The 27,278-nt window shown below is 49.1% G+C and overlaps 1 protein-coding gene across 2 annotated transcripts in view; it reads left to right on the top strand.

The window, feature by feature from the left end:
• The window catches only part of RET (ret proto-oncogene), a 168,311-nt gene that overhangs the window by 96,537 nt on the left and 44,496 nt on the right, over nt 1-27,278 (top strand). For both annotated transcript variants that reach the window (XM_075349037.1, XM_075349038.1), the window contains exons 3-6: nt 10,498-10,785; nt 13,168-13,409; nt 24,548-24,749; nt 25,113-25,312. In XM_075349037.1, the coding sequence (XP_075205152.1) occupies nt 10,498-10,785; nt 13,168-13,409; nt 24,548-24,749; nt 25,113-25,312 (932 nt within the window). The remainder of the gene's footprint in view (nt 1-10,497; nt 10,786-13,167; nt 13,410-24,547; nt 24,750-25,112; nt 25,313-27,278) is intronic.

The raw sequence follows: 27,278 nt of genomic DNA, 5'->3' as shown, positions 1-27,278 counted from the left end.
TCCTCCATGACGACATCATTAAGCTGGTGGATGTTAGAGATCTTGTGCTCCTCCACCTTCTGGTTGATGATGCCTCACAGATGGGGTTTAGGTCTAGCTCCTTTACCCTCAGTTTCTTTATCAAGGCAGTCCTTGGAGGTGTGTTTGGGGTCATTATCATGTTTGAATACTGCCATGCAACGCAGTTTATGAAGGTAGGGGATCATGCTCTGCTTCAGTATGTCACAGTACATTGTTCCCTCAATGAACTGTAGCTCCCCACAGCCGGCAGCAGTCATGCAGCCCCAAAGTATTACCCTCCCAACACAATGCTTGACTGTAGGCAAGGCACACTTGTCTTTGTATTCCTTATCTGGTTGCCGCTACACTCACTCAACACCATCTGAAGCCGATAAGTTTATCTTGGTCTTACCAGACCACTGGACATATTTCCAGTAATCCAATCCATGTCCTTAGGGGTACTTTGCACACTACGACATCGCAGGTGCGATGTCGGTGGCGTCAAATTGAAAGTGACACATATCCGTTATCGCAGGCGACATCATACTGTGTAAAGCCTAGATGATACGATTAACGAGCGCAAAAGCGTCGTAATCGTATCATCGGTGTAGCGTCGGCATAATCCATAATTACGCTGACGCGATGGTCCGATGTTGTTCCTCGCTCCAGCAGCAGCACACATCGCTGTGTGTGAAGCCGCAGGAGCGAGGAATATCTCCTACCGGCGTCACCGCAGCTCCCGTAGGATATGCGGAAGGGAGAAGGTGGGCGGGATGTTTACATCCCGCTCATCTCCGCCCCTCCACTCCTATTGGCCGCCTGCCGTGTGACGTCGCAGTGATGCCGTACGACCCGCCCCCTTAAGGAGGCGGGTCGCAAGCCAGAGCGACGTCCCAGGACAGGTGAGTCCATGTGAAGCTGCTGATAATGTGCGCTACGGCAGCTATCACAAGGATATCGCAGCTGCGACGGGGGCGGGGACTATCACGCTCGGCATCGCAGCATCGGCTTGCGATGTCGCAGCGTGCAAAGTACCCCTTAGTCTGCTTGTCTTCAGCAGACTATTTGTGGGCTTTCTTATGCATCATCTTTGGAAGAGACTTTCTTCTGGGACAACAGCCATGTAGACTAATTTGATGCAGTGTGCGACGTATGGTCTAAGCACTAACAGGCTAACCCCCCACCCCTTTAACCTCTGCAGCAATGATAGTAGCACTCATATGTCTGTTTTGAAAAGACAACCTCTGGATATGACACTGAGCACATGCACTCAACTTCTTTGGTTGATCATTTTGAGACTTGTTCTGAGTGGAACCAATCTTGTTAAACTGCTGTATGGTCTTGGCCACCATGCTGCAGCTCAGTGTTGGGGTGCTGGCAATCTTCTCATAGCGTAGTCAATCTTTATGTAGAGCAACAATTCTTTTTTTCAGATCCTCAGAGAATTCTTTGCCATGAAGTGCCATATTGAATTTCCAGTGACCAGTATGAAAGAGTGTGTGAGGGATAACATCCAATTTAACTCAGCTCTTCCTCATTCACACCTGAGACCTTGTCACACTGAGTCACCAGGAAAGAAAATTGGCTAATTGGGCACAATTAGTCTATTTCACCTAGCAGTGTACTCACTTATGTTGCCAGTGGTTTACATATTAATGGCTGTGTACTGAGTAATTTAGATGGCACACCAAATTTACACTTATACAAGCTGTACACTGACTACTTTACATTGTATCTGACACGCCCGCACTGGAGCCTGGGGGTTACTCGTTACTGGGCCGGTCCTTGTTCGCGGGTGGGATGTCGCGGCAGCAAGGCCCGGTTTCATGACCCTGGTGGTGTCGTTATAAAAAGGGGATATTTACAAGGGATGATGAGTTATTCAGGATGCCACATGTGGTACTTGGCCAGAGATAGCCGACGCTTTGGAATGGGACCTCTAGGGCAGATGGTGACCCAGCTTGGTTGGTATAGCTCTCCACAGGTAGAGCTGGGCCCCAGGGCTGATGGGGGTAGTAGTCGGTGATGGCAGGGGTGCAGGGCCAGAGGCACAGGCGAAAAACGGAACGACACAGGGATGCATTCTCAAGGTTTTTACTCACTGAAGCAGGTTCCAAGGTAATGTGCAGCCCCACAGGTGCTGTGTCAGTGCATTACCTTCAGGGACTCCACGTGGGATGGTCTGGTCACAGGTAGGGAACCTTCCTTTAGAATTTTCGTGACGCCACTCTCGGTATTGTGGTCAGGGTGACCGCCACTGCAGATTAAGTGGTGCCTGGGGCTGATGGCGGGTGCAGTCAGTTGTAGTGGCCTCCCGAGAGTGAGGCAAGCCCCAGGACCCTGTGTAAGTGTGTGGAACCACAAGGTGCAGAATGACTCAAACACAGTCCAGGCAGTCTTTCAGGGTTTTTACTCACTGTTGATGGTAGGGTGAGTAACCTGGGCGTAGCTGGGATGAACCAGGCTGGAACCAGGTATCCTTCCGGCTGGCTGATGAGGGTGACTACCAACTCGCCTTCCTAGCCCTGTGTGTTTTTGGGTGACCCCAACTTGAAGTCCTGCTGGGGTCGCCCAGGGAAGTTGCTGATGCCTCTCTCCCCTTCTTTTGGCCCGTTTGCTTGTAGCCTGGACCAGGTCACTCCAGTTGCTTGCCTCCTGTGAACTATGGGCCCTCTCTTCACTACGTGGCTCCGGACTCTGTGGTGGTATGGTGTGAGTCTGAAGTGCCCCCACTGGCAGGTTTGGCAGGAGAAAATTTAATAAATCTCTGCACTGGGACCTGTTACCCTTGTGGGCCTGGTACCTCCCTGGCAGTCCCCTTACTCTGCCACCCCTTTGCTCTCTCTAGCCTTGGGTGGATTTCGGGTGGTACTACCAGGTGACCGATCTCCCCCGTTGGTAGTCACTGCGCGTACATGGTCTGACTAGTGGCAGCCTCAGGTCTCCTCTTTGCGTCTGCTCTTCCTGAGCTCCACTTCAGACTCAGCTCCCTCCTTCCTTCTCTGTCTGCCTACGCCACCTAGCAACCAGGCTCTCTACCACACCCCTTGAGTGGAAATGGAGGCTACGCCCCCTCCTGGATTCCCCAGGGGTCCCTATCAAAGGTAGATGTGTGAGACCTGATTACTATGCGCCTGTGTAGTCACACCTCGGTTAGCCTTCTGGTTTACCTGTATTGTACTGCCCCCAGCATGGGTGCAGTACTCAGTGGTGCCTGACCAGGTCAGGGGCGCCACATTCCCCCTTAGTTATCACCAGCACGTCCTCGGGCTGGAAGACAACATATAAAAATGCATAAAACAGTAAAACATATAAAACATTATAAAACCACCAGGTACCATACATCACCACCCTCCACCCACAAGTCCGTTAACCCACCCTCTCAGGAGGCAGATCACCGGTCCTTTTAGCAACCAGGTCTGGGCCATCCGTTTCCCCAGACCTCTCCTCCAGTCTTCCTCTCCCATTTGAGCCGCGCCTTCAGCCACTTCTGGCAGGATGTAGAGGCGGCTTTCTTGGTCTGGTGGTTTCAGGGTATAACTGGCCTGGTGGAGCCGCGCCTTCAGCCTCTTCTGACAGGATGTAGAGGCGGCCTCCACAATTGGTGCTGACCAGGTACCCTCTTTGTTGTGAAGAGCCAGGCCCCATAAACAGGCGTGCTCCCTGGTCACAGACGAGCAAGGCCCCTAAACAGGCTGGCTCTGGTGGTGGTACCATTCAAGGTAACTATAAACACTGCGAGAATTTGTGGCTATAGCCAGTTCATAGCCTATGGTCCTTATAAAAGTGCACAAAACTGGTGCAAAGTGTGCTTAAAAAGGGGGGGTTCTCACATAAGTTCATGTGGGCGCATTTCTTGAACTTTTCAACGTTGCAAACTTTTAAAACTGGTAACTTTGCTGTACTTTACATAGATTCCTCCTCACCAGGGCTTGGGCCTGTAGGGCTGCGGCACCTGTCATTTTCTACATTTCTGTCGTCATCATCTGTGGTTGTATCTTCTGTTGGTTCTTTGCCTTTATTGGTGTCTTTTTCTATTTCTTTATCTTCTTCCGCTGTTTCTGTTTCTTTTTCTTGTTCTGTTCTTTCTTTATCTTTATCTTGTTCTGTTAGGGTACCTTCACACTTAGCGATGCAGCAGCGATCCGACCAGCGATCTGACCTGGTCAGGATCGCTGCTGCATCGCTACATGGTCGCTGGTGAGCTGTCAAACAGGCAGATCTCACCAGCGACCAGTGAACAGCCCCCAGCCAGCAGCGACGTGCAAGCGACGCTGCGCTTTCACGGAGCCGCCGTCTGGAAGCTGCGGAGACTGGTAACTAAGGTAAACATCGGGTATGGTTACCCGATGTTTACATTAGTTACCAGTGTGAGCAGGGAGCAGGGAGCCGCGCACACTGAGCGCTGGCTCCTTGCTCTCCTAGCTACAGTACACATCGGGTTAATTAACCCGATGTGTAATGCAGCTACATGTGCAGAGAGCAGGGAGCCGCGCACACTGAGCGCTGGCTCCTTGCTCTCCTAGCTGCTGTACACATCGGGTTAATTAACCCGATGTGTACAGCAGCTACATGTGCAGAGAGCCGGAGCCGGCAGCACAGGCAGCGTGAGAGCTGCAGAGGCTGGTAACTAAGGTAAATATCGGGTAACCACCTTGGTTACCCGATGTTTATCTTGGATACAGCTTACCTCAGCTGTCAGACGCCGGCTCCTGCTCCCTGCTCGCTTCATTTGTCGCTCTCTTGCTGTCACACACAGCGATCTGTGTGTCACAGCAGGAGAGCGCCTTTGAAGAAAACGAACCAGGGCTGTGTGTAACGAGCAGCGATCTCGCAGCAGGGGCCAGATCGCTGCTCAGTGTCACACACAGCGAGATCGCTAATGATGTCACTGCTGCGTCAGAAAAAGCGTGACTCAGCAGCGATCTCGGCAGCGAGCTCGCTGTGTGTGAAGCACCCCTTACTGTTGTTACTGTAGACTTTGGAGTTTGGGCAGAAGCAGCTGGGCCACAATCAGGATTTCTAGAACATGGCGTAACGTCTAGCGCATACCAACCATGCTCTCCTCGATGTTTTGTGAACTCCACTAAGTCTCCCATGTACAGATTTCTTCCTGGATGTCCTCTTGGTAAATGTGCTCTGACATCTCTTCTGCTCAAAAATATGCCGTCTTTCATGCCAGGTGCAATGATAAAGCTGTACCCTGATTTTAAGCTGAAGTCTTCTACCACTTCACGGCAGAGGGATCCCCTTTCCTGGTAGTGAGCCTTCCTTAGGTGTTGATTATCTTCAAGATCTCTAGCTGTAACATCATACCAGTCTGGGGACTGCTGTGCTGTGGCCAGTTTTGCGCAGGCGCGGCGCTGGGCTCTAGTTGTGGGGCTCCTCGGCACCGCAGGCTCCCAGGTTGGGGCCAGTACTGTCAGCTCTTCATCAGCAGAGGGTGTTGGGCTCTCTTCATCCCGGCGGGAGTATGGCAGCATCTCTGGCTTTGGGCCTCTCCTCCCCCTTAGTGCTCTTGAGCACTCCTCTCGTTGTAGCACTGGGAATGTGTCCTCATCAGCAGGCCAGGGCGGTGGGCTTTTTATCGTGGATGTTACTGGAGCCTTCCTGTGGGAATGCGGAGGGAGCAGATACTGGTCCACCATCTCCTTTGGGAAATGGGCCTCCAGATCCGCCTAGAATCTCATGTATTCGGGGTCTTCTCCCGGTGGGGACGGGAGGTCCAATTCCTTAGGCTGAGGAGCGGCGTCTGCTCTGGCTTTACAGGCCGGGGTAGATGGTCTTGCGGCCTTGTCTTGGCAGGCCGCGCCTAGCATGGCGGCGGCCTGGTCTTGGCGGGCCGCGCCTAGCATGGCGGCGGCCTGGTCTTGGCGGGCCGAGCCTGGCGTGGCTGTGGCCTGGTCTTGGCGGGTCGCGCCTTGCATGGCGGCGGCCTGGTCTTGGCGGGCCGCACCTAGCATGGCGGCGGCCTGATCTTGGCGGGCCGAGCCTGGCGTGGCTGTGGCCTGGTCTTGGCGGGCCGCGCCTTGCATGGCGGCGGCCTGGTCTTGGCGGGCCGCGCCTAGCATGGCGGCGGCCTGGTCTTGGCGGGCCGAGCCTGGCATGGCTGCGGCCTGGTCTTGGAGGGCCGCGCTTAGCATGGCGGCGGCCTGGGTCAGCGTTGCCCCGGCGGCGTGGATGAGTGTCGCGACTGCAATGGGATGTTGGCGGGTCGGGCAGGGCATCACTGCGGTGGCCTGGGCTGGATGGGCCAGGCTGGGCGTCGCTGCTGCGGCGTGGTCTTGGTGGGTCGGGCCTGACATGGCGGCGGCCTGGGCTTGATAGGCTGGGCTGGGCGTCGCTACTTCTAGGGCCTCTGCGGGGACCGCAGGCTTCGCAGCGGGGATCGGTGCACTCGTGCGGGCAGGGGCAGCACAGGACTCACCCAGGCTTGGCATCATTGGAGTCCGAGTAGTCGCCGCTCGCGCGTCGCTTGCCTCTCCATCCACTTCTTGTGGGCCCAGGCGATTCCAGCCATCTCTCTGAGCTCTGCGCGTCTTTCCCGGATCTGCTGCATCACCTTCGCCTCCAGCCTTTCACACCACTGGTCCAGCTCCCAGTCCCACCAGGCAGCGGAGCCCAGCTCTGGGTTTCTGTGTGTGAACGCTATTTTCTCTGCACGATCTTCTCTCAGCAGCAGGCTTGTGACTCCTTCTCCTTCCCGCCGTCTCTGTACACATCCGCTTTCATCACTCGCGTGGTCAGGACTCTGCAGGGGTTCTCTCTGTAGCCACACCTCTTCGTGGGCGGTAACTTCTTCTAGCGCGGGCTCCTGTTGTTCTTTGGCACACTTTTCATGGTGGCAATATGGCGGCGCTTCCAACTTTTCAAGCGGACCGCCCAGGCACATGGTCACCTGTCTTAACAGGTCTAGTCCTTATCCTGTTCGTGACGCCAGTTGTGAAGCCCCACAGGTATTGTATCGGTGCATTACCTTCAGGGACTCCACGTGGAGGAACAGTCTGGTCACAGGTAAGGAACCTTCCTTTAGAATTTTCGTGACGCCACTCTCGGTATTGCGGTCAGGGTGACCGCCACTGCAGATTAAGGGGTGCCTGGGGCTGATGGCGGGTGCAGTCAGTTGTAGTGGCCTCCCGAGAGTGAGGCAAGTCTCAGGGCCCTGTGTTAGTGTGTGGAACCACAAGGCGCAGAATGATTCAAACACAGTCCAGGCAGTCTTTCAGGATTTTTACTCACTGTTGATGGTAGGGTGAGTAACCCGGCGTAGCTGGGATGAACCAGGCTGGAACCAGGTATCCTTCCGGCTGGCTGATGAGGGTGACTACCAACTCGCCTTCCTAGCCCTGTGTGTTTTGGGGTGACCCCTACTTGAAGTCCTGCTGGGGTCACCCAGGGAAGTTGCTGATGCCTCTCTCCCCTTCTTTTGGCCCGTTTGCTTGTAGCCTGGACCAGGTCACTCCGGCTGCTTGCCTCCTGTGAACTATGGGCCCTCTCTTCGCTACGTGGCTCCGGACTCTGTGGTGGTATGGTGTGGGTCTGAAGTGCCCCCACCGGTAGGTTTGGCAGGAGAAAATGTAATAAATCTCTGCACTGGGATCTGTTACCCTTGCGGGCCTGGTACCTACCTGGCAGTCCCCTTACTCTGCCACCCCTTTGCTCTCTCTAACCTTGGGTGGATTTCGGGTGGCACTACCAGGTGACCGATCTCCCCCGTTGGTAGTCACTGCGCGTACGTGGTCTCACTAGTGGCAGCCTCAGGTCTCCTCTTTGTTTCTGCTTTCCCTGAGCTCCACTTCAGACTCAGCTCCCACCTTTCTTCTCTGTCTGCCTACGCCACCTAGCAACCAGGCTCTCTACCACACCCTTGAGTGGACATGAAGGCTACGCCCCCTCCTGGATTCCCCAGGGGTCCCTATCAAAGGTAGATGTGTGAGACCTGATTACTATGCACCTGTGTAGTCACACCTCGGTCAGCCTTCTGGTTTACCTGTATTGTACTGCCCCCAGCATGGGTGCAGTACTCAGTGGTGCCTGACCAGGTCAGGGGTGCCACAGTAACACGACTAGTCAGTGACCACCTATGGAGTGCTGGGTTTCACTGTGATGGGCTCCAGTCGATCCCAGGTAGTTTGGAGGTCAAGACTGGTGTACCCTTCTTATGTTCCTTCCCTGGTCGTCTTCCTGCGCTGACTTCTCGCCCGCCTGTCCCGCACCTACGTACACATTGACCTAAGCCGGTGTCCGCGGACCCTGTCAGGTGGCTTGAAGCTCTATCCCTTGGCCCTATGTGGTCACCTTCCAGCAGATTCGTGTGCGGAATGGTCACCTTCCAGCAGATTCGTGTGCGGACTTGGCTTCGGTACTAGCTGTATCCTCAGCCTCCGGTTTTACTAGATGAGCATGTTGGTTCTTCCCTTCTAGTCTAGGGACCGGATCCCCATTAGCGGCCAAGTCCCTCCACTCCAATATGTCGTATGTGGAACGAGAACATGGATGTATGGCACACTTCCTGTGGGCTTTAGGACCCCTTTTCTTTTGTGCCTGGGTCGAGCTGCACCAGCTCCAGACCACAGGTCTTCACTCCTGTTTTGTGCGGTACCACACCTCTGGCTGAGATGCCGTACCACTGTGGCAACTGAAGCCTCAGGAGCGCCACATATCAAAGTGTCATATCTTCAGTGTTGTCCCTTGAAAATATATAATATAATATTTACACAAATGTGAGTAGTATACTCAGTTTTGTGATCTACTGTAATTTGTTTTTTGCATGTTTAAAACTAGTTTCCCATGATTCCTTAAGATATACTATCATCAAGCGTGCCTATTGCGCCAGAAACGCATCAGATTTTAACTTGTTTTCCGGATAGATTTATTTGTTTAAGATTTTCAAATAAAGGATTCTTCATTTCAGTGGGTGGTTGTGCTGCACCTCATCCTCTTCTACATCATTTTTTTTGCTCCTTGCTTGATGATGTTAGGCTGGTTGCCTATGATGAGTTTTTGACTTCATATTTTGGCTGGATCAGAACTCCAGCATCTTACAGTTCCAGTAAAGTGGATGGGATGTGCTCCTTTTTACAGTGTAATCTGACCTGTGATGAGTGTTTGAAATCCGCAACATGTCAATTTCCCTTGTGGGTACGCTAAATTTTATGTGCATATTTTCCCCATATAATTACATTGAGGCCTCGTGCACACGTTGAGTATTAGGTCAGTTTTTTAAGTCCGTATTTGTAATCCAAATGCAAGAGTTGGTAAGAATGCAGAAGTGGTACTAGTGTTTCTATGATACTTTTCCTCTGATCGATTCCATTCCTGGTTTTGGCTTACAAATACTGAGGTAAGAAACTCAGCAAATACTCAACATGTGCATGTGGCCTAAGGTATGTGTCTTTAGAAGCAGAAAATCCCCTGTACTTGCTTACTTGAGCTGCTTGACTTGCATTCCATTTTTCATCCGCACAACATACTTTTTTCAGCTATGTCCCTTGACAATAAAAGTCAGCATATGCTTTTACAGGGGATTTCCAGAGAAAAACAAAAGCCATCAAATCCCTTTGTCCAGTGCCTCTCACTCCACATCAGGTGAGAGACGCTACTTGTCCTATTAATTAGTGTGAAAGGAGGACAAGGGGGCTAAAGTAGTCAGAGCCATGAAAAGACTCATTAGTAAACAAATCACATGAAACCTCATTGCGAAAAAGTAGAAAAAGGTTTTATTATTAAAATTCTTACTGCAAAAGGTAATATACAATTAACAAATCTAAATACACAGATCATTTATACAGACAAAAATCTCTAGAATAAACCCTGAACGGAAAACTCCACACAAAGAGTGAAGGCCCTATCACATGAAGTTAATGATCAAGAATTATATTTCATATAGTAAGTTGAAGACCTCAAAATCATTAAATAACACTAGGTGGCAGTATAGGTCCCAAGTAAACACAGAACCTAATAATGCATAAAACTAAATCTCTAAATATAGCAGTTATAAGCCATTCAGTAGATTAGGGGTCTTAGAATCATTATATGACACTGAATGGTAAAAAAGGTTCCAAATGAACACAAAACCTAGTAATGCATATTAATAAACCGCTATATCCAGCAATTATAGGAAATCCGTTTACCCAAGTTAGTATATACCAGACATCTCGACTCACCCATAACAGGTTAACCGCTCAGTGTAACGTGCCTCGACACACACGTTTCGTGGTCTTCTTGGGGGGCAATGATGTCTATTAATTAGAATAGGACGCATGCAGAATGCCTGCCGATTCCTGGCAATAGCTGTCATACACAATGCCAGTACTACCTCTCACGGTAAAGGTGCTGAATAACCCCTCTAAGCATTTCACAGCGTTCAATAAATCAGGATGACTTGTAATGTAAAGGTGACTGTCAAAATATTTAAGATTGTGCTTTGTTCAAACAGTTTGTGATAGATGGAAATATTGACTTTCATCTCTTTCCTCCATTTTTTTTGGTTTAAAGGAAGCTTATCAATATACACATTGCGATTCAAAGTGACGGTGTCTGCTGCTGCTGCTGAGGATCAAGTCTGCAACAAACCCCTGACATTTGCTGACATTAGCCTGTCACTTAAAGACCACCGAATTCCCAACTGCTCCTCTCTACAACCCAAGGACTTGTGCTTCGGGGACTCTAAACTTTCCTTCCACATCAAAGAGAACCGACCTCCGGGCAGATTCTTCAAGTTCTCTCCACAGTTCTATGCTCATCAGTGTCCAAATACCAGTGTCAGCTTCTCCTTAATATTAGGTACAAGCTAACTAAATATGCCTCCATTCATGACTAGTGTGAAACATTGAAGCATTTACAGAAAGATACAGCATTACTGATTGATGCCCGGAACGCAGATGGGTCACTATTGTCTTATTAATCATTTGCTGACTTAAGTAAGAGATAAAAATAACTCTGAGTTGATACTACCTCTTAATAATGAGTAAAAAGGAAGCTTAATGCGTAAACTAATATTACACTAGAACCTCATCCAGGTAAGGACTAGATTATGCAGATTTTAAGTCAGGGATCAAGCTTAAAAGCTATTGACACCATTTAAAAAAAAAAAGTCTGCAATTTTTAACTTTTCATTAGTTTTCAAACTCTGATATGCCGTTTGCATTCTGCTCTTGCACCAGTTTAAAGGAGATTGTCCAGGCTTTGTCTGAGATGTGATTAGAAGTCCACAATGTGAGCTGTCAGGATTCTCTGCTGTCTGTGATGTGGTCACATGCCGATGAGACTTACAATGCTAATGAAATACAAATACAAGTGAAGCTACATCTAATCGGAATGTGGCTAGAAGTATCAAGTCGCATACTTGCAGTCACATGACAACCCACTCCCGGTGCCAGAGAATCCTGAACATGCGCACATATGGATTAACTGATTTGCATCCCAATCCTGAAGAACACCTTTGAGACTTTTCTCTTGTGCTTGCTCTAATTATTTTAATTTTTTTCTCTCCTCTATTGATAAATCTGCTGTGCTTCAGGTCCTCTGCCTCCCTGCTCCTATGTCTAACACTGAGAGAAGGGAGGGAAGATCTGATAGACTTGGCAGAGCTCTGGCGAGTTTGGGTTAGATTTTGCAGAACCAAAGAGCCAACTAGGTGAAACTGTAAATTAGTGGCAGATTTGTAATGAAGATTACTAAGAAAGTTGCTTAATTGTAATCTTAAGAAATAACTGTACTCTAAATAAATATTTATATAAAACTATAAAAAGGTGTACATGGCCTATAAAGTCACCTTCTCTGGTTAGCTACTGGAAAGACCAGCAGTACATAGGAACTACTGGTAGGTGTCGCAGGTCTTCTGAGTAGACCACTGATGGCTTATCTTCATCTCACAGACCTCATAGTAGAGTTAGGTGTCATTGTTGGAGTCCAAACAGTTGATCGTGCTCCTACTTATTTTCTCTCTCTATTCTAAATGCCAGGCCCCCTGCATATCCTAGTGCTCTAGTGGACCATGCATTGTCAATGTCTTCAATTATTAAATATCAGTGCTTGACACGGCCATGGATTTTGCTATTTCAAAAAAAGAAATTTGTGTACTGGATGTCATGTTCATACAAGGCTAATGTCTAAAGAGCAGGAAAAGGGAATGGAAGTGACTGTGCTCTGGATATAGGGTCATCCTAAACCTTTGTGACTTAAGGTACCGTCACACTAAACAACTTACCAGCGATCCCAACAACGATACAACCTGATAGGGATCGCTGGTAAGTTGCTAGGAGGTTGCTGGTGAGAGGTCACACAGTCAGACGCTCCAGCGATCCCACCAGCAACCTGACCTGGCAGGGATCGCTGGAGCATCGCTACATGGGTTGCTGGTGAGCTGTCACCAGCAACCAGTGACCAGCCCCCAGCCAGCAGCGACGCACTGAAGCGATGCTGCGCTTGGTAAATAAGGTAAATATCGGGTAACCAACCCGATATTTACCTTGGTTACCAGCGCACGCAGCTACACGTGCAGAGAGTAGGGAGCAGCGCACAATGCTTAGCGCTGGCTCCCTGCTCTCCTAGTTACAGCACACATGGGGTTAATTACCCGATGTGTGCTGTAGCTACACGTACAAGGAGCAGGAGCCGGCACTGACAGTGAGAGCGGCGGAGGCTGGTAACGAAGATAAATATCGGGTAACCAAGAACAGGGCTTCTTGGTTACCCGATGTTTACCGTGGTTACCAGTGTCCGCAGAAGCCGGCTCCTGCTGCCTGCACATTTAAGTCCCCTTTACACACTGAGACTTTCTAGCGATCATGCTGCATAGCGGGAAACAAAGAACTAAAGAATGGTCCTGAACAATTTGTAGCGATCAGCAACTTCACAGCAGGGCCAGGTCGCTGATGTGTTTCACACACTGGAATGTCGCTGGGGAGGTCGCTATAACGTCACAAAACCGGTGACGTTACAGCGATGTCATTTGCGATGTTGTAGTGTGTAAAGCCAGCTTTAGGAGCAGGTAATGTTTACACTTGTTGAATGTTGGAATGTGTAAGGGGATGGTGCTGACAGACACATTGTGCTGACAGCCTCTTTAAAATTAACCTCTATAAGATTTGAATCCAAAAATCTCAAAATATATTTTCATGGAAAGAATCCAATGTATTTATACACTTTGCCTTTCCTATACAGACCATCACCTCCCTTTCCAGTACATTCCTCTTACATCTGAAGTTGTCCTGTCTCATCCCTTGGACAGAGAAGAGAGGGAGGACTATGATCTCGTAGTTAAATGCATAGTAAGGAACAGTACCAGAGAGGACGAGTTTGAGGAATCATTCCGGATCAAGGTAGATGATGAAGATGACAGCCCTCCTTTCCTACCAGATGGAACTGATACTGCAAATGTTACAGTAGAATATGAAAGAAAGGAAGTAAGTGATTAGAAAAAGTGATAAAAAAAACCTTGAAACAATCCAGGGAAGGCTAGGGTCACATGACTGTATTTTCTCTCATCTGAGAAAATCTGTTTAATTATTCTTATCAGATTCACTAGACTTTGGACAGTGTACAGTCCGTGTGTCCTTATTTACCATCAGTGTGTCATCAGTGTACAGTCCGTGTGTCCTTATTTACCATCAGTGTGTCATCAGTGTACAGTCCGTGTGTCCTTATTTACCATCAGTGTGTCATCAGTGTACAGTCCGTGTGTCCTTATTTATCATCAGTGTGTCATCAGTGTACAGTCCGTGTGTCCTTATTTACCATCAGTGTGTCATCAGTGTACAGTCCGTGTGTCCTTATTTACCATCAGTGTGTCATCAGTGTACAGTCCGTGTGTCCTTATTTACCATCAGTGTGTCATCAGTGTACAGTCCGTGTGTCCTTATTTACCATCAGTGTGTCATCAGTGTACAGTCCGTGTGTCCTTATTTACCATCAGTGTGTCATCAGTGTACAGTCCGTGTGTCCATATTTACCATCAGTGTGTCATCAGTGTACAGTCCGTGTGTCCATATTTACCATCAGTGTGTCATCAGTGTACAGTCCGTGTGTCCATATTTACCATCAGTGTGTCATCAGTGTACAGTCCGTGTGTCCATATTTACCATCAGTGTGTCATCAGTGTACAGTCCGTGTATCCATATTTACCATCAGTGTGTCATCAGTGTAAGGTCCGTGTGTCCATATTTACCATCAGTGTGTCATCACTGTAAGGTCCGTGTGTCCATATTTACCATCAGTGTGTCATCAGTGTACAGTCCGTGTGTCCATATTTACCATCAGTGTGTTATCAGTGTACAGTTCGTGTGTCCATATTTACCATCAGTGTGTCATCAGTGTACGGTCCGTGTGTCCATATTTATTATCAGTGTGTCATCAGTGTACAGTCCGTGTGTCCCTTTTTACCATCAGTGTGTCATCAGTGTACGGTCCGTGTGTCCATATTTACCATCAGTGTGTCATCAGTGTACAGTCCGTGTGTCCATATTTACCATCAGTGTGTCATCAGTGTAAGGTCCGTGTGTCCATATTTACCATCAGTGTGTCATCACTGTAAGGTCCGTGTGTCCATATTTACCATCAGTGTGTCATCAGTGTACAGTCCGTGTGTCCATATTTACCATCAGTGTGTCATCAGTGTACAGTCCGTGTGTCCATATTTACCATCAGTGTGTCATCAGTGTACAGTCCGTGTGTCCATATTTACCATCAGTGTGTCATCAGTGTACAGTCCGTGTGTCCATATTTACCATCAGTGTGTCATCAGTGTACAGTCCGTGTGTCCATATTTACCATCAGTGTGTCATCAGTGTAAGGTCCGTGTGTCCATATTTACCATCAGTGTGTCATCACTGTAAGGTCCGTGTGTCCATATTTACCATCAGTGTGTCATCAGTGTACAGTCCGTGTGTCCATATTTACCATCAGTGTGTTATCAGTGTACAGTCCGTGTGTCCATATTTACCATCAGTGTGTCATCAGTGTACGGTCCGTGTGTCCATATTTATTATCAGTGTGTCATCAGTGTACAGTCCGTGTGTCCCTTTTTACCATCAGTGTGTCATCAGTGTACGGTCCGTGTGTCCATATTTACCATCAGTGTGTCATCAGTGTACAGTCCGTGTGTCCATATTTACCATCAGTGTGTCATCAGTGTACGGTCCGTGTGTCCATATTTACCATCAGTGTGTCATCAGTGTAAGATCCGTGTGTCCATATTTACCATCAGTGTGTCATCACTGTAAGGTCCGTGTGTCCATATTTACCATCAGTGTGTCATCAGTGTACACCGTGTGTCCATATTTACCATCAGTGTGACATCAGTGTACAGTCCGTGTGTCCATATTTATCATCAGTGTGTCATCAGTGTACAGTCCGTATGTCCCTTTTTACCATCAGTGTGTCATCAGTGTACGGTCCGTGTGTCCATTTTTACCATCAGTGTGTCATCAGTGTACGGTCAGTGTGTCCATTTTTACCATCAGTGTGTCATCAGTGTACGGTCCGTGTGTCCATTTTTACCATCAGTGTGTCATCAGTGTACGGTCCGTGTGTCCATTTTTACCATCAATGTATAGTCCATGTGTCCGTTTTTACCATTAGTGTGTCCCTTTTTTTCACCATCAGTGTCCTCACACATAGTTTGTATGTCTGTTTTTACTATCAGTGTGTGATCAGTGTTCCGCACAAATGGATAAATAAAGAAATAAATTGTAAATCTTCTCTTATACTTTGCAGTGTTAAACCTGTACAGCACATGGATTGTACACTCATGACATCTGTGTGCTGTTTGTGTTTTTCATGGACCCATAGACCTATATTGTCAGTTTTAATTCGTGCTGCCAGAAAAAAAGGACATTTCAATGTGTTTTAACTGACACTTCGGCATGTGAATAGCATTATACATTGTAATGGGTATGTGCTGTATTGTGAATAAAAACAGATACAAAACGTACATGCCACATGGACATCTGAATCAGGCATAACTTACTTATTTATCTATCTGAGAACAATATTGATGACACACCGATGGTAAAACGGGACACACACTGTACACTGATGAAACACAGACTGTACACTGATGACACACGGACCGTACACTGATGACACACGGACCGTACACTGATGACACACGGACCGTACACTGATGACATATGGACCGTACACTGATGACACATGGACTGTACACTGATGACACTGATGGTAAAAACGGCCACACGGACCATACACTGATGACACACCGATTGTAAACATGGATACACGGAGCGTACACTGATGAAACACCGATGGTAAAAACGGACACATGGACCGTACACTGATGATACACCGATGGTAAAAACGGACACACGGACCGTACACTGATGACACACCGATGGTAAAAACGGACACACGGACCATACACTGATGACACACCGACTGTAAACATGGATACACGGACCGTACACTGATAAAACACCGATGGTAAAAACAGACACACGGACCGTACACTGATGACACACTGATGGTAAAAATGGATACACGGATCGTACACTGATGATTCACTGATGGTAAAAAGGGACACACGAACCATACACTGATGACACACTGATGGTAAATATGGACACACGGACTGTACACTGATGACACACTGATGGTAAAAAGGGACACACGGACCATACACTGATGACACACTGATGGTAAAAAGGGACACACGGACCGTACACTGATGACACACTGATGGACACACACACAGCTTACAGTGACCCCAGTACCGTTTTGTCAGTTATGTTTGGACATGGTTGTGTGAATGAGGACTTATAGATAGTCCAAGGGCAGGAAGAAAGCAGCATTAATTCTCTAATAAAACTGGATTGTTTCTGGTTTTTGCATAATACAAATGTTAAAATCTGATGTAAATTTTCTTGCAATTTCCTTAGCAGTTTTCACAATTTGCAGTCTGTGGTAAAGTCTTATATAGGACATGTCACCACTTCAAAAGTAGAAAGTTTTTGCTCTAATTTTACTGCTGTTCCTCTGAGTAAATATTTTTCTTTTAAAAACTCATCTTATGGGCTTTTTAATTTAACATTCATTTCTATAGTGTTTCCTAAGGGGTGATGTCTTGTTTTCCTGTGTTAGACTGTAAAAAAAAAATTACATTAAATAAAAAGGCCCATATTTCTGAAACAATATGGCAAATTAAAAAAAAAAAACAAGGAATACATAGATGGCTAAATATGTATTATTCTGCAATGCTTTCATGCACCCTGGTTTAGCATTCTGATCTGTATAGTTCTCCACTTTAAGTATTTTATGCTAGGATCCTTTAAAATTGAAATAGTAAAGGATTTTTAAAATTGACCTTTGATACACAGAGAGCCCAGTTTTTTTTCCAAGTATTTGACTCTTCATTACACTTAGGGTATAGTAACCTATATGTCCTAACATGCTCATCCAGAGGATGGCAAAAATTCCATGAGGCAGATGCCATTAACCCTATATCAGGGGAAAAATTTGTTCCCAACTCCACATGTGGCAATCAGGCCAATTTGCTGGTTCAACTTCTGATCACAAAATCTAGTACCCGTAACCTGTGTTATTATATTTTCAAGAAAGGCCGTCTTGGTGGGTTTTTTAATGAATTGACCATTTTCTCATGATGTGGCAGAGAGTTCCATAGTGTGACTGCTCTTACAGTAAAGAATTGCCATCTGTATTCTTTCCTTCCTCTAGATGTAGATGTAGAATACCCCTTTATCATGATTGCAGACCTAGTTAGTAATAACTTATTATATAGATCGCTGTACTGTCCCCTCATATAGGTGTACATTGTAATAACCCCAAGTTTAATAACCTATCTTAGTATTGCAGTCCCCCCATTCCCATAAGAACCTTGGTCGTTCTTCTCTGCACCCGGTCTAGCTCAGCTATGTCCTTCTTACACACCGGAGCCCAATATTGTGCACAGTATCCGTGTGGTCGCACTAGTGACATAAATACAGGCAAAATGATGTTCTTATTTTGAGCATCTGTCACGCTCCCCGGGTCCTTGGCTCCCCTCCCCGGGTCCTCTGCTCCGCTCCCCGGGTCCTCAGCCCCGCTCCCCGGCTCACCTGCCACGCTCCCCGCTCTCCAGCCTCCGGGCCCCGTTCTTCCCAGGCCCCCTGGTCCCCGATCGCGGCGCCCGACGGCTTCCCAGGCCCTGGCCGGCTCCCCTGCGTCCTCTTCTCAGCCTCCTTCCCTGGCTTCTGGCACCCGGGCTGCGCGCATGCGCATTAGGGCGCGCGCGCAGTCACTGACCCTTTCTTAAAGGGCCAGCGTCCATTAACAGGTAATGAGGCTAATCAGGTACAGGGTATAAAGGGGTGTATTGTCCAAGGGGGCGGGGCCTGATCTTCGTGTTCCCTAAGCTAGGAGTCAGGTCTCCTGGTGTTTCAGTGCATGTACTCACCTATCTCTCTTTGTAGAGCCGTGCTTGTCTCGCCATCCAGTCTGCCGTATCCTGAACCCCGAACGCTGTCCATCTGCCATCCTGACAGTCCGCACCATCTCGGATCCCTGCGGTGACCCGTCATCTTGCTCCCAAGGTTCCGGACCCCGCCTGACATCATCTCGGCTTCCGAACCTGAGCTGCGTCACCCGGACTACCACCCGTAACTCCGTGGTCCCAGGGACTTCTCCGCTATTCCCGTGTGCAAGGACTGTTCTGCTGTTTCTAGTGTTCCAGCTGCCGGACTCTTTCCTACCATCTAGGAGTTCGGTCCAGTGGATCCACCTCCTGGGCCTGCCCGTACACCTGGCCGTGACAGTAAGATCAGGCCATGGATCCCGCTGCAGCACTAGCGGCCTTGCAAGAGGAACTCCAACGCCAGCGTGAAGTCCAGACCCGCATGCTGAACTTCATGACTTCCGTGGACACCCGCCTGACCACGCTACAAGCGGCAGTCACGTCTACAACATCCCAAGCCGCCACTAGTCAAGCCACGTCCCCCGCTCCCGTGGCCGCTTCTTCGGATGCTTCCAGACTGCGTTTAGCCTCACCACCCCGGTACGCCGGAGATCCCAAGACCTGCAGGGGGTTTATAAACCAATGCTCCCTCCACTTCACGCAGCTGCCACATCTGTTTGCCTCCGACCAAGCCAAGGTCGCCTTCATCATGTCTCACCTGGAGGGCGAGGCACTGGCGTGGATGAACCCGTTGTGGGAGAAGGAGGACCCTATGACCAAGGATCTTCAAGAGTTCCTGCAGGCCTTCCGCAGCACCTTTGACGAGCCGGGACGCGCCTCTGCGTCTGCTTCATCCCTCCTCCGCTTACGTCAAGGAACACTGACGGTGGGCCAATACGCCATCCGTTTCCGCACGTTGGCTTCTGAACTCGGGTGGAATAATGAGGCCCTAACAGCCGCCTTCTGGGAAGGACTCTCGAGTCGCATCAAAGATGAGTTGGCGGGTCGTGACGTGCCCTCCACCCTAGATGCCCTGATTGCCCTAGCAACTCGAGTGGACATTCGTTTTCAGGAGCGCTCCAAAGAGCTGTCTCGGGAGAGACGTCCGGTACGGCATTCCTCCCCTCCACAGAAGCCCTCCGTATCGCAGTCATCAACAGCTGGGATTCCCGTCCACGAGCCCATGCAGATCGACCGAGTACGGCAATCTGAACAACGTCGAGCAGAGCGACTCGCCAAGGGTCTCTGCTTTTACTGCGGAGAGGGCACTCACCTCCTACGCTCCTGTCCGGAAAGGCCGGGAAACTCCAAAGCCTAGGGTTGGTAGGAGAGGCCACCCTAGGTGCTGGGACTCTCTCAGACCCGGTTATGTGGACTGTGCAAGTGTCAACGGGAGAGACGCGCTTCACGGCTGAGGCATACCTCGATTCCGGGGCAGCAGGCAATTTCATCCAGCAGGCCATGGTGGACAAGTACCAGGTGCCTGTTACTCCACTCGACAAGCCCCTAGTGATTGCCTCTGTGGATGGGAGACCCCTCTCTGATACCATCTCCTGGGTTACCAGACCGGTCGAACTGCGTATCGGTGCCCTGCACACCGAGAACATCACTCTCTACGTCCTTCCACACATGTCCCATCACATCCTGCTGGGACTTCCCTGGTTGCGGACACACGAACCATCAGTCAGCTGGGGTACTGGCGAGATCACCCGATGGGGTTCTGCTTGTCATGAAAAGTGTCTGAAGTCCATACAACCCATCCGACGACCTCCGGTTCCAGAGAACCTACCGGAACTGCCCTCGGCCTATTGGTCCTTCGCAGACGTTTTTGACAAGAAGGAGTCTGAGGTACTTCCGCCACACCGTCCCTACGATTGTGCCATCGACCTGCTCCCAGGAACAACACCACCTCGAGGACGGATATATCCGTTGTCTCCGGCCGAAACCAGGGCCATGTCTACCTACATCACAGAGAGCCTGGCAAAGGGATTCATCCGGAGATCCTCCTCTCCTGCGGGAGCAGGCTTCTTCTTCGTTAAGAAGAAAGAGGGTGACCTACGCCCATGCATCGACTACCGGGGTCTGAATCAGATCACCGTCAAAAACAAGTACCCTCTGCCGCTCATCCCCGAATTGTTCGACCGGCTCAGAGGAGCCCGTGTGTTCACCAAGCTGGATCTTCGGGGTGCCTACAATCTAGTTCGTATCCGCTCTGGGGACGAATGGAAGACCGCGTTTAATACTCGCGATGGGCACTATGAATACTGCGTGATGCCCTTCGGCCTGTGTAACGCACCAGCAGTCTTCCAAGAATTGGTGAACGACATATTCCGGGACCTCCTCTACATCTGTGTCGTAGTTTATCTGGATGACATCCTTATCTTCTCTCCGGACCTCCAGACCCATAGAGAGAACGTACAGCTGGTTCTGCAAAGACTGAGGGAGAATCGTCTTTACGCCAAATATGAGAAGTGTGTCTTTGAGCAGTCTTCTCTCCCTTTCCTGGGATACATCATCTCGGGCACTGGACTGCAGATGGATCCAAAGAAGGTCTCCTCCATACTCAACTGGCCTCCTCCTTCTGGACTGAAGGCAATCCAACGGTTCCTGGGATTTGCCAACTACTACCGCCAGTTTATCCCTCGCTTCTCTGCCCTGACTGCTCCTCTCTCCGCTTTGACCAAAAAGGAGGCTAATCCAAAGGACTGGTCACCTGCGGCTGACGCCGCGTTTTGCTCCCTGAAGCGAGCATTTGCCTCCGCTCCTGTACTCCACCGTCCGGAGTTAAACCGCCAGTTCACCTTGGAAGTGGATGCCTCCTCCTCGGGAGCTGGAGCAGTGCTCATGCAGAAATCCTCCTCCGGCAAGATGGTGACTTGCGGTTTCTTCTCCAAGAGCTTCTCAGCGCCGGAACGTAATTACACCATCGGTGACCGAGAACTATTGGCGGTCAAACTGGCTCTGGAGGAGTGGCGCTACCTCCTGGAAGGAGCAGTGTACCCCGTGATTATCTACACGGACCACAAGAACCTGGAATACCTGCGGTCCGCTCAGCGACTGAACCCACGGCAAGCCAGGTGGTCCTTATTCTTTGCCAGGTTTGACTTCCAGCTCCATTTCCGACCCGCGGACAAGAATGTACGCGCTGATGCCTTGTCTAGGTCTTTCGTCCCCATGGAGCAGGAGGAAGAGACTACCCAACCTATCATCCCTCCTAGCAAGATTATTCCGGTGGCCCCTGTCACTCTGGCCCAGATACCGCCCGGAAAGACCTACGTCTCTGAAACTGACAGGCAAAAAGTGTTACACTGGGGTCATGCCTCCAAAACAGCCGGTCATGCTGGCCAGAAGAGAACATGGGGTGCGATTGTACGCCATTACTGGTGGCCATCCCTTCGCACGGACGTCGCTGCTTATGTCTCTGCCTGCTCCTCTTGTGCCAGGAACAAGACGCCCAAACACCTGCCCTATGGCCGTCTTCTGCCTCTGCCTATACCCTCAGTTCCGTGGCAACACATAGCGATGGATTTTATTACGGACTTGCCATTATCCTCCGGACACACAGTCATATGGGTCGTGGTGGACCGGTTCTCCAAAATGGCTCACTTCGTCCCTATGGCCGGACTGCCCTCTGCTCAGGAACTCGCGGAAGCCTATATACATCACATCTTCCGCTTGCATGGCTTTCCATCCCACATCGTGTCCGACAGAGGAACTCAGTTCACCTCCCGCTTCTGGAGGGCGCTCTGCAAGCATCTGGGAGTGACTCTGGACTTTTCTTCTGCTTACCATCCTCAGTCTAATGGCCAAGTGGAGAGGGTCAATCAAATCTTGACATCCTTCTTACGTCACTATGTCAACGCCCATCACGACGACTGGTCCACGCTTCTGCCTTGGGCTGAATTCTCACATAACCACCATATCAGTGAGTCGTCCTCCAAATCACCCTTCCATGTCGTTTACGGACTTCAGCCCTCCGTTCCATTGCCTATATCCCCTTCTTCGGATGTCCCTGCGGCTGATACTGTAGCCCGTGACTTCGCTACCATTTGGGACTCTGTCAAGGCGTCCCTTGGACGCGCTTCCCAGCGGATGAAGAAACACGCTGACAAGAGGCGTCTGGACCCTCCGTGTTTCTCTCCTGGTGACCTGGTCTGGCTTGCTTCCCAGTACATCCGATTGAAGATACCTTCCTACAAGCTGGGTCCTCGCTACATCGGGCCGTTTAAGGTCCTCAGCAAGATCAATGAGGTCTCCTACAAGCTACAGCTCCCGGTCACGATGAGGATACCCAACTCGTTCCACGTCTCCCTGCTCAAGCCGGTTGTCCTTGGTCCCTTCTCCGCTGCTGCCTGTCCGGCTCCTCCACCTATTGCCGATGACGACATCTATGCGGTAAGGGATATCGTGGCCATGAAGACCGTACGAGGTCGTCAGTTCTTCCTGGTGGACTGGGAGGGGTATGGTCCTGAGGATAGGTCCTGGGAGCCCAGGGAGAACGTGGGCACTCCTCTGATCCGTGCCTTCATGTCCCGGTTGCGGGGAGGGGGGGTGTGGGGGGGGGGGTACTGTCACGCTCCCCGGGTCCTTGGCTCCCCTCCCCGGGTCCTCTGCTCCGCTCCCCGGGTCCTCAGCCCCGCTCCCCGGCTCACCTGCCACGCTCCCCGCTCTCCAGCCTCCGGTCCCCGTTCTTCCCAGGCCCCCTGGTCCCCGATCGCGGCGCCCGACGGCTTCCCAGGCCCTGGCCGGCTCCCCTGCGTCCTCTTCTCAGCCTCCTTCCCTGGCTTCTGGCACCCGGGCTGCGCGCATGCGCATTAGGGCGCGCGCGCGGTCACTGACCCTTTCTTAAAGGGCCAGCGTCCATTAACAGGTAATGAGGCTAATCAGGTACAGGGTATAAAGGGGTGTATTGTCCAAGGGGGCGGGGCCTGATCTTCGTGTTCCCTAAGCTAGGAGTCAGGTCTCCTGGTGTTTCAGTGCATGTACTCACCTATCTCTCTTTGTAGAGCCGTGCTTGTCTCGCCATCCAGTCTGCCGTATCCTGAACCCCGAACGCTGTCCATCTGCCATCCTGACAGTCCGCACCATCTCGGATCCCTGCGGTGACCCGTCATCTTGCTCCCAAGGTTCCGGACCCCGCCTGACATCATCTCGGCTTCCGAACCTGAGCTGCGTCACCCGGACTACCACCCGTAACTCCGTGGTCCCAGGGACTTCTCCGCTATTCCCGTGTGCAAGGACTGTTCTGCTGTTTCTAGTGTTCCAGCTGCCGGACTCTTTCCTACCATCTAGGAGTTCGGTCCAGTGGATCCACCTCCTGGGCCTGCCCGTACACCTGGCCGTGACAGCATCTATGCCTCTTTTACTGCATCACATCATTTTATTTGCCTTGGCAGCAACTGTCAATCATCCAGAAATTCCAGGAAAGCCTTTAAAAATAGACACTTTTTTGCCCATTCTGTAAAAAAAAAAAAATGTAAGACATCCGTGATTTTTCTTGGGGGTGGGGGTGGGGAGCTGAAGAAACCTACAGTATACAGATCATATTGACTGTAATTACCATCATTTTACAGTTTCCAGTGAATGCTGCTAATGTTTTGATATCAGAACTATGGGCTGCAAACGTGGATCATTTATTATGGTTTTCTAATGTGTCCATAAATATTGTATATCTGTGATTTTTATTTTTTTTTATAAGGTGTCCAAAAAAAATAAAAAGTCAAGATGGCAACCCAGACATCTAAATTCTTTTTCAGTGACAGATTTAACCAGAGTTTTACCATGTTGTACATAGTTATACATGTTATTTCCTCCTCCCAAGTGCATAATGTTTCATTTATCTACATTAAACTTCAATATGTTGTTGGTCATTTTCTGATGGTTTCCTGTAAACATATTTAGCACTTAGGCTTTTCCGAATGAATGGCTTTAAAATCTAATAAGGTAACAATAGGTGCAGCATTGTAGATAAACCCCCTTACTTTATTTGTGTCAGTGGACTTCTTGAAGATCATTCATCTCTAGGTGATGTTGAATTTTCTGAACTGGAAAAAGGAAATATAATCATGTTGCAGGCAGAAATGGCCTCCATCAGTGACTGTGAGATTAAGACTTTTTACTTACTGTTTTCTTCTTGCACAGGGTACCATTCTTGGGTCACTGTTGGTCTATGATCTGGACACAACACCTGTCTATCCAATAGACAGTAATCACAACAGATACACAGAAACCATCATCAACAATGAAACATTTGTAAAGGAGAAATTCCGAATCAAGCACAGCCTCAAAGAGATTCAATTCAGGAGCAATGTCAGCATGGTTCGAGGAACAGTCCATGAATTTAGTAAGTAAATAAATGTTTTCTATGTCAAACTTTGTTACTATAAATGTAAAGGGTGGTTCATCCTCAGTAAGAAGAATCTATTTATTTGCTTGTTTAAAGCGATGGTGTTGCGTTCAACTGCTTACTTAGTCAATAATTGGTGGATCCTAAAGCTATTCTTTTGGTTCAGCATTTAGTATTATTTTCACTGAAATAGGCAATTTTTCAGCCTCTAAATGAAGATCTTAGATGCCGCCTCTGTATAAGAGTTGTGTTGATCTTCAGAATCGTCCATACGGCTGACTCTACAGATTTATAATTGTTGCAATAGAAGTTTTATCACATAAATATATGAATTTAATAACCTTGTTTCTTCTTTGGCAGTGCTCCTACTGAATCAAACTATTTCCATAAACAAAAATGTATCATATCAAGTGGTGGTTCTGGTCAATGACATTGAATATCCTCATCCTGGTGGAGAGCTCAGGCTGTACTTCAATGTCGCAATTAAGCCCGTTACAGTGCGATTCCCTAATATAACGTACCAGTTCACTGTCAACTGTAATGCCAAGCGCTATGCCCAGGTAATATTATTTTTCCACTTTCTGTTGTTTGCGAATACAATAGTGAGCAGTTTGTAGTATTAAGGCTGCTTACACACAACGAGATCGCTAGCGATCTCGTTAGCGATGTGACACACCCAGATCATTGTTATGATTTGCCGAGATCGCTCATAGGTCGTTTTGTAGCGGTCACATATACACATCTCACAAACGACATCGTTCAGCGATATATTGTTTGACCAAGGTGGATGTTGTTCATCGTTGGCAGGGTGTTAAACGTAGCAATATGTCTGCTGCGTTCGAAACGACGAACAATATTTTGAAACTGAACGACGTGTCAACGATCAACAATTTTCACCCTATTTGCGATCATTCGGAGTCGCACATAGGTGTCACACACAACGACGTCGCTAACGATGATGGAAGTGCGTCACAAAAACCGTGACCCCGACGACCTATCGTCAGATAAATCGTAGCGTGTAAAGCAGCCTTTACAGTCATGGCCAAAAGTGTTGGCACACTTGAAATTATTCCAGAAAATTAAATTTTTTTCCCAGAAAGTAATAACACATGTTTTGTCATGTACATGTTTATTTCCTGTGTATTGGAACAACACCACAAAACTGACAAAAAATGGCAAATTGGACATAATTTCACACACAACCCTCAAAATGGGGCAGACAAAATTGTTGCCACGTTTCCAAAATTGTGAGTAAACAACTTTGAAGCATGTGATGCTCATTCAAACTCATCTGTGGAAAGTAACCATTGTGGGCAATATGAAAATCACACCTGAAACCAAATAAAAAGGAGGGGAATTTGATTTAATCTTTGTATTGTGTGTCTGTGTGTGCCACACTAAGCATAAAGAACAGTAAGGGGTGCTTCACACACAGCGAGCTCGCTGCCGAGATCGCTGCTGAGTCACGCTTTTTGTGACGCAGCAGTGACCTCATTAGCGATCTCGCTGTGTGTGACACTGAGCAGCGATCTGGCCCCTGCTGCGAGATCGCTGCTCGTTACACACAGCCCTGGTTCGTTTTCTTCAAAGGCGCTCTCCCTCTGTGACACACAGATCGCTGCGTGTGACAGCGAGAGAGCGACAAATGAAGCGAGCAGGGAGCAGGAGCCGGCGTCTGGCAGCTGCGGTAAGCTGTAACCAAGATAAACATCGGGTAACCAAGGTGGTTACCCGATATTTACCTTAGTTACCAGCCTCCGCAGCTCTCACGCTGCCTGTGCTGCCGGCTCCAGCTCTCTGCACATGTAGCTGCATTACACATCGGGTTAATTAACCCGATGTGTACTGTAGCTAGGAGAGCAAGGAGCCAACGCTCAGTGTGCGCGGCTCCCTGCTCCCTGCACACACAGCTAAGCGGTGTGCGCTGGTAACTAATGTAAACATCGGGTAACCATACCCGATGTTTACCTTAGTTACCAGTGTCCGCAGCTTCCAGACGCCGGCTCCGTGCAAGCGCAGTGTCGCTTGCACGTCGCTGCTGGCTGGGGGCTGGTCACTGGTCGCTGGTGAGATCTGCCTGTTTGACAGCTCACCAGCGACCATGTAGCGATGCAGCAGCGATCCTGACCAGGTCAGATCGCTGGTCGGATCGCTGCTGCATCGCTAAAGTGTGAAGGTACCCTAAGTGAAGAAGAGAACTGTCTGAGGACTTGAGAACTGAAATTGTTGAAAAATATCAACAATCTCAAGGTTACAAGTCCATCTCCAGAGATCTTGTTCCTTTGTTCACGGTGCTCAACATAATCAAGAATTTTACAACCCATGGCACTGTAGCTAATCTGTCTGTGTGAGAATACTTGATAGATAGATATATGGTAGCGATTAATGTAGACCAGATAAGTAGGAAGGGCTTGCCTTTTGTCTGTAGTTCGCAGAGGTCTGCAAGCTCCATATGGGAGTTATTTTCTTCCCACGGGACTTCTGGTGCACTTCAAATTTTAGTCTCCAATTCCATTCCCAGCACTA

The sequence above is a fragment of the Anomaloglossus baeobatrachus genome, chromosome 5, assembly GCF_048569485.1.
Source record: "Anomaloglossus baeobatrachus isolate aAnoBae1 chromosome 5, aAnoBae1.hap1, whole genome shotgun sequence".
In the NCBI taxonomy this organism is placed as follows: Eukaryota; Metazoa; Chordata; class Amphibia; order Anura; family Aromobatidae; genus Anomaloglossus; species Anomaloglossus baeobatrachus.
This window is presented reverse-complemented; position numbering and strand designations above follow the sequence as displayed.